The sequence below is a fragment of the Helianthus annuus genome, chromosome 10 (assembly GCF_002127325.2).
Source record: "Helianthus annuus cultivar XRQ/B chromosome 10, HanXRQr2.0-SUNRISE, whole genome shotgun sequence".
Classification (NCBI taxonomy): domain Eukaryota; kingdom Viridiplantae; phylum Streptophyta; class Magnoliopsida; order Asterales; family Asteraceae; genus Helianthus; species Helianthus annuus.
Genome location: NC_035442.2, coordinates 166124450 through 166133129, shown reverse-complemented (window position 1 = coordinate 166133129; position 8680 = coordinate 166124450). Strand labels below are relative to the sequence as shown.

General features: G+C 36.5%; 1 protein-coding gene across 1 annotated transcript; it reads right to left on the bottom strand.

Annotated features, from left to right (window-relative positions):
* Positions 1 to 2447: 2447 nt before the first annotated feature.
* LOC110886408 (F-box/FBD/LRR-repeat protein At1g13570) lies at positions 2448 to 4060 on the bottom strand. The gene is made up of 4 exons (XM_022134198.2): positions 3407 to 4060; positions 3238 to 3336; positions 2991 to 3149; positions 2448 to 2908 (listed from the first exon to the last, which is right to left on the bottom strand). Exons 1-4 carry the CDS (start codon positions 4022 to 4024, stop codon positions 2612 to 2614), a joined length of 1173 nt encoding a protein of 390 aa, XP_021989890.1. The 5' UTR covers positions 4025 to 4060; the 3' UTR covers positions 2448 to 2611.
* Positions 4061 to 8680: the final 4620 nt, after the last annotated feature.

Sequence of the window (8680 nt, the reverse complement as noted above, 5' to 3'; positions counted from 1 at the left end):
TGTGCAAGTGGGTTCACGTTTGTGCAGATTCTGTGGTGACAAGGACGAAACAGTCGACCATCTGTTTGTCTTGTGTTTTGTCTCGGTTAATATGGGATCATGTGGCATCTTGGTGTAGGTTGGTGGACTTCTATATGTTTGACATAAAATATGCTCTGGATTATCACAAACATGCCAGGAGATCAAAGAAATGGAAAATGGTGGTTTATGTGGTTATTCAAACATCCTTATGGCGCATCTGGGAAGCGCGAAATAATGCAATTTTCAACCAGAGACAACCGTGCTTACGGAACATTAAGGAAGAAATAAAAGTTATGACCTATCTTTGGTGCAAAAGTCGAGCAAATGCAACGGGTCTAACCTGGAAAAAGTGGTGCAATTTTGATCTTTTATGTATGGGTGTTTAGGGGCGGACTTATATCTATATGAGCCGTAGCACGGGCTACGGCTCAACTTCGTATTGGTAGTGTATTTTTTTCGGTTTTGTACAAAGAATACCCATAAACAACTACGAGGATACCCCTGAAAAAAATAAGTTCGTAAGCCCAAAAGTTGTTTAGCGTTTGTATCTAACCCAATGAAAAATACAAAAGTCGAAATCAGTTTATAGTTCATAGGCAGCCCAATTCTTGTTTAAAATTGTAAACCCAAAACAGTTTAATTGATAAGGCAGACCAATTCTATTGATTAATAGCTAGCCCAATAGTACAATACGTAATAAACTAATAACACTTTGAATATGAAGTTTGTTTGTGGGTATTCTTTATTTCTTTTTTTCTTGTGGGTTTGAGCCGATGTTTGAAAAAGTGACTCTTTTTTTTGTAAAAAAAACAACATTACAATGTTGGACATGACGGAAAGTTATGGTAATCCAAGAACCCAAAAGAATGTCATTACAAATCGACATCATTTTGAAGTTGACGTTTTTAATAAGGTTTTGGACATGCAAATTCAAGAATTAGGAAATCGATTTAGTGATGTAACAACTAATTTGATAAAAAAATATGTCGGCTTTAAATCATTGTAACGGGTTTACTAAGTTTGACCCATCGAAGATAGTGGCGTTTGCTGAGATGTACCCGGATGATTTTACTACACAAGAAATAGGGACTATTTTAGGTGATATTGAGTCCTTTCATCACACTATAAGCGATGATAAATTTGCAATCTTGAATGGAATAAGTGATCTTGCGCGTGTTATGGTTGAAACGGGAACACATAGTTCTTGTCCTTTAGTTTATTGGGTAGTGAAAGTAGCTTTTCTTTTACCGATTGCAACCGCAAACCGTTGAAAGATGTTTTCGAAATTGAAGCTTGTCAAGACGGATTTACGCAATCGAAATGGGCCCGGAATTTTTGAACAATGTTATGGCTTGTGCGGTCGAAAAGAATCTTTTACATAAAGTAAAAGACGACGATGTGATGGAACAATCTCACGCTATGAAAAAAGAGGACAAATCTATTAGGTATTTATTTTACTTTATTTACTTATTGTCGTTTTTTTTTAATATTGTATGATTGTACGGTGAAATTTTTTTAAGATACCCCTGAATTAATGTTCTAGTTCCGTCACTGTGGGTGTTTGATGTAGCTTTGTGTTAGAACTTGGTGTGTATTTTTGGGCCAACGTAATGTTATCCCCGTTTTCAATAAAACTCTGGTTGTTGACCGTTCAAAAAAAAATAATCACTTAACTGATCCATGTAGGCACATGATGCTTATTTATGACCATAAAGTGCCTTGTTGTGACTGTAGACATGTTTTTGTTTCATTTTTTTGTTAGAACCGATGAATCCTTGTGTGGAGGTTACACCAATAATACCGGACATATGTAGGGTTTGAATGTAGACATGTTTTTGTTTCATTTTTTTGTTTCATTTTGACACGTGGTGGTGAATAGGCTAAGGTTTGAATGTAGAATACTTGGGACAACTTTATTCATGGGTAGGGGTTTTACAAAATATACAAAAGTTGTACCTATGAAACAAAAGCTAGTTCCAAAAACCATCTCACAGTTGAGAGTGGTTGTAGGGTTGATTGGCTATTGTAGGATCTTTATAAGAAGATATACCATGACTATAACTCAGTGCTCAAACTCCAAGATTTCACTGAAGAGTTTGTAATGAAGACTGATACTTAAGTAATAGGAGAAGCTTTACAATACAATGGTCACCATATGAGAAAGAACTTTGGACTGTAGATTGTAGTTTCTCTTAAGGGAGCAAAAAGGGGTATTTAGCCTGAATTATCTGATGGAAAAAAGGTTGAGCACTCCTGTCAAATGAAATGGTTGTCAAATATGTTAGGCTAAAAGGGGAATTATGTGACATATGCACTTTCTAGAGTGTCCACAATGTTCAACCAATGTGTTATAGAAGATTCTGTTCAGTTTTAAGTCAAAATACTTACAGGCTATTCGTGCTCCCAAAATGGCTCAAACCTGCAAAGACCGTAGAAAATACTACTCAAATTGATTGATTGCATGAAGATCGAGCAACTCATATAGTCATATACACCCCTACCTTAATTTTGAGTACACCTGCTATGGAAGTGAGAACCAACATCCAAAAGAACTCCATAGACTAACCAAAAAGAAAACACAGAAATACAATTAGCAATACGACCAGTTTGGGATACATCTCACAAGGATTTCTTCCGGTGCTGCGCGTGGGGCTTGTGAGAGAATTATTAAAATATCCGACTCTTCATCCTTTTCAACAAAGCTATATAAGATCACCTTCTTTAGCTTAGGTGACCTTGCCAAGATAAACTTCACAAACTCCATCTCATGCTTTAAGTTGCGGAAACACATGATCTCCAATTCCTTCAGATGCTCCAACCGAACATCTGAATATTCTTCCAATATACCATAACATATCTCATTGTCATCAACAATACAATCATCAATCTACAGGGAGGGAAGGGTCGACATTTTTTTTGTTAGTGGATTTTGGCGAGAACTAAAATATATAGGATAAAAAAAGATTTACCTCTAGCTCAATTTTCTCCAAGTTCGGGGAACATTTGATCAAAACAGCAAGAAAAGTTAATCCATGGTCGTCAACGAAACAAATATTGTTAAAACGAAAGCATTTGAGGTGGATTAGTGTGGTTGGAAGCTCTTTTGGAATAGAGTCTAGAACAAGCCACTTCAACCATATGCAAAAACAAAAAATTACAACCAAAGTTAGTTTTCTTTTCTTCCGCTTATATATAACGTGGTTAAATGAATATTACCGGATCGACACAGTTCCCCCAAATAGTAAGATGTTCAATCACAGGCAAACACTCGAATAGCTCAATGATGGTGCAATCTTTAGAACCGATATCTCCTTGCTGCAACAACTTACAATATTCAGATAAGTTTCAAAAGCCCATGAGAATATGCATCCAAGTGAGAACTTACCAGATTGAACCTCTTAAGTGAAGGACAATTTGATAGAAGATGAAGAAAAGCTTTTCTAGAGATCTTTACTTTTATCAAGGATAAGCTTCTAAGGCTACCAAATCCACTGAATATTGGTTGATGGTCAAAATTGACATAACAGAGATCTAGGTCTGTTAACTGATGCAAAGAGAAGGCACATAAGGGTAACTTATACGACGCAAGTGTTAATTTCTTGACAGTATGGTTCCTTGACAAATGAAATATTATTTGATCGAGTTCATAAAAGTGGCAGCTTCTGTTCGAGTGAAAGATGAACTCGTGTATTGGACCCTGGCGCATTAACAAAACTTGGTCTATTGCATTGAAAGGTTTACGCCTCCGTTCCATCTTATTCCTTGCACTTGTTATGTAAGATGGTTGATTCTCTTCAGTTGTTCTATTGTACACAGTAGACCAATAAAACTCAAGTTTGGGAATAGTGGTCCACTTGTACCTCCATTCCCTTGAGAGGATACTTGTCCTTGCTGCCTCTTCAATTGGTAAAAGACATAGGATGTTTTCAGTTATGGTTTGAGGAAGCGTATTGATTGTAGTCGAAGACAATTGTTGAGCCTTAGACGAACATTCAGCATTCATCTTCAGGTGTTTTTGTCAGATTGATACTAGATAATGCTGCACATTATTAGGGGAATAAAGTACAACACAAAGTCTATGTATCAATGTAAACCACCAAGTATGTGTATCAATGTCAAAATGTTTATGTTCAATGTAGATAATGTAATGTGTACCCAAAATATATCTTGTATGGTAAGCGAGATGTATCAATTCAACCATATGTAAAATGCACAAAACAAGGTGTTGAAGTAACACATGGTTTAAATCAACGTTATGTTTCGTGGAACAATGCATGCTCTACTGATATAAACATTTGTACGGTATTGTAAAATATGCATACATCCAAGCCTTGAGACCGTGGCGATAAACCCTTAAACAAATTAATGGTTCATCTAAGTTATGTTTATCAAATTCGGTCATTCCTTCCAATCCAAACAAACCCAGGATTTCAGGAACGGGAGTTGTCAATTCCTATGGTACCACTACCTACTAACGAACGGCGTAGCTAATGTTAATGAATGTATTGTTCCATGTTAAACAAACTAAATGTTGTACCAAAATGAAGGCATATGATGTAAACAATTGTACTAAGTATGCACACAATGGGCATAAATAGCATGAAATGCAATGTGAAACAATGTACTAAGTACGCACAAAATGGGTATACATAGCATGAAATGTAGTGTAAAGCAATGTACTAAGTACGCACACAATGGGCATACATAGCATGAAATGTAGTGTAAAGCAATGTACTAAGTACGCACACAATGGGCATACATAGCATGAAATGTAGTGTAAAGCAATGTACTAAGTACGCACACAATGGGCATACATAGCATGAAATGTAATGAAATCATGTACTATAATGTACTAACGAACATAGCAGGTATATGATGTGAAAACATGGAAAGCATGAAAGTAACAAGTAGGCACATGTGTTTCACCCCAAAACAGTTTGGAAAACAGTAAAAGATGGGGTTCTATGTACTCACCTGAGATTGCTTTGAATTCCTTGTGTAATAATCACACAATGCTAGAGATCACGGGATATCAAACGGCACCTAAAAGGTAGCTATATTAATATACCGGACCAAAATCGGAAGGATCGGATAGTATGCGGGTTCGTAAACCAAACGAGTATGGAAGCTCGTGTAATATGGTTTAACAAAGCCTACATACTAAAATGAAACCTAACCTAAGTGCTTACGGCCCATCACGACCCGTTTAGGTAGCTTATGCTACCTTAACGCGTCGTTCGCGTAGAACGCGTTTGGAACGCCTAACATCGTGACCACAAGGTATAACCTTGGAAGGTTATAGCTATGGTCACCTAATGTGTTTGGTCGGATCCTAATGATCGACCAAATGGGTCGGGTTCGAAAGTATAAGCGATGGTTTAGATCGCTTACCTTACGACCCTATATAAGCACTATACTAAAAGTGACGAGCTAAGCACGTTAGAACATGCTTAACTAAGTTTAGAAAACAGGTTTGGCATCAAAACAAACGGCCTTGATGCTCACGAGTAGTTTGGTTACAAAATACGCAAGAATGCGCATTTTGGCCGAAACTACGACTCGTCACTGAGCCTAGATAACGTGGTAATCAGTAGGTATAGTCACTACGGACTATAACCATCGTGATCACGCTCACGTTATGAAGTTCTAATGAACTTCGTGTTGACCATAGGCTGGTCAATGCAGAAAGTCAACAAAACGTTGACTTTCGGACTCGAAAAGCGAATAAAAGAACGAAAGAATACTTACGGAGGGTCCCCGAATGCTAATCTAGATTAAAGAGCTCAGGTATGAAGCAAAGGCATCAACTTAGAGAATTTTGATCAGATTTTTTTGTGGGTTTTACATCAAAGGGGGGGGGGGTATTTATAGGAAAGGTAGAGCCGTTAGGATCGTTTCTTGAATATCGTGCCACGATCTTAAGCGTACACTTGTCAAAATGTTGTGGTGGCTCAAATTGACCCTAACTCTTCAGATGGTGAAAGGGCATTGCCCTTTGGGATGTTCGAAAGGCCAATCTTATCCAGAAAACAACTTTTTTGTTACTGAAGGGGCCATGCGGCCCGCATCAGGATATGCACAAACTCAGGCGGGCCGCCTGGGCCTGTCTGATCTGCACATACTTTCCGAAATGGCAGTTTTGGTCCCTGTTGCGTGTTTAAGCCATTTCCGACACTTCTAAGGCCCGTAAAGCCAACTTTAAGGCCCTAAAATGATGCCTAAACATTGTGGACATGAAACATGCTCAAAAATATGTCGGATGTTGGTTCGTTTGGCCGTACGAATGCGATGTTCGGTTAATTACGACGGAATGCGCATAAGCGCGAAAAACGATCCAAAATGCGTGACGAATGGATTTTTCTCATGCCAAACACTAAGGCATAATATAAGGATGCTTACATAAATTTTTGGATGTCCGGATGTATTCAGAACGTAAGTTATGCGCGAAAGTGCAAACTTATGCACTTTTTGACACTTTTAGTCCCTGAATGATCCAAAAGTTTGTTTTAGCATACCAAACCCTTCAAAGCCTATTTCTAAGCCATGTAAAGGATATTTATGGTATGTTTAACTTATGGACATGTTCCGGAATGTTTGTTACAGTTCAAATTGGCATACTTTCGCAGTTTGTCAAGTTTAGTCCCTCTAAGTTATGGTTTCAATTTTGTAACACTTTTGGATATTAACCAAAATTAGTTATTTTTATCAATATAACGACTAAAATACCCTTCCATTTTTTTTTAAATTTTATCAATATAACACCTTTGGGTACTAACACCTAATTTTATTTAAATTTAAATCAATTTTACAAAATCTATTTTTTTTATTTTCATCTTTTTATTATATCTCTTAATTAACATAAAAACTATTTATTTTTTTTATTTTCATCGTTTTATTAAATTTTTTTATTTAACATAAAATCTACTAGTTATACCAGTATTTTTTTTTGTTCATTTACATTTTACTATTTTAAAACTTATACAGTTTCTATCTTTTTAATTAACGTGATATTTTTTAGTATTTTAATTTCAGGTGGGCATATATGGACATATTGCTGTTCCGGAGTATTTGTCGCATTAAATTGAGTACGTTTACGCACCAGTTTGCGTATAATTCCCCAGAAAGCGATGTAGGGCTTGAAATCGAACAAGAGTTGATATGTGCAAACGATACACATATTTATACAAGTCCAAAGTATGAAATACAATATTTCATTGGTTTGGCGTTTGTTTGATGGTTGAAGTGACACAGGTGTCACAGTCTCCCCTACTTTAGGAAATTTCGTCCCGAAATTTAGTTTTTAGAGGAAACTTGTGAAGACAGCTGTGACGGTTTCACTTTCAGACAAATCCATTGAACCCTTAGGTAAAACTCGGGGCCATGTTAGGATCCATAGCGAAAATTTCAACCCACAAAGTGAAGTCCTTGTAGTAACAAAACATGGAGTTTCGAACTACGGGCAGGAGAACGTTTCCCGTGAAGAGTTATCATAGGAAACTTGTGTGTGCCTGAAATCAGAATGGGGGAGTGTAAGGATAAATGACATTGGTCAAAATCCAAGACTTCTCCCGTATCATTACTCTTGTCACTGTAGGTCTTAACACATGACAAAACTTCCTGTGGTTTCTGTGCACTGAATTCCATAATTATGTAGGCCTCCATAATTACGTACTTCCTTGCACAGTCCGCACAGTTCATTTCATATGCGTATGGGAAAAAAATCAAACGAGTAATCTCTTCAGCTAAACTACCCAAGAGAAATATTTAACTACATCAACGTAGGATGTCTTTAACTAGATTGTCGAACCAATCTATTTAACTTAGATCGACGTAGGATCTCTTTAACTAGACCACCCGAGGGCCTTTTTAACTATATCAACGCATGATATATTCAACTAGATTGTCGAACCAATCTCTTTAACTTAGATCAATGAATGATCTATTTAACTAAACTACCCACGGGGAATATTTAACTAAACTACCCACGGGGAATATTTAACTACATCGATGTAGGATGTCTTTAACTAGATTATCGAACCAATCTTTTCAACTATATCAACACATATTGTCCTTAAACTTTGGAATAGTACTTTATAATCCAAGGGACTTAACTACAACGTAGAAGTCCATTAAGGATTTAAGATAGTACCTTTTTGAATATCTTACTACGAATCCCTCATATGAAGGTATGAAAGATTCTACGAGGATTTGGATAGCGAATATCCAGAGTATACAAAAACACAAAATGCATAATAGAAAACACAAGATGCATAAACACATAGTCATATAACCACAAAGATTGTTTATCTAGATCTTTAATTTGTTAATTTGTTTTGGTTGATTACGTACATGCATTTAAAGCACACTAGGAATCCATTTCATGGATTTCATTCGGTACTTTAAACATTAGCAAGAATCTAACTATGAAAATAGAAAGATCTCCTATAAATTCGATTTCGTTTTCAAGAAAACGCAATTTTCGAATTAAGGTACAATAATTTTTGAATATACGGAAATACCCTTAGGTACCCTATTAAGAATTTATAGTGGTACTTTGGGTATTCGTGGAAAACACAAGAGATAATAAAATGGAAGAAATTACGGGGTAGTCTGTTCTTCAAGGAATACAGTTCCTTGATTGTCGGTATTGTAGAGGATA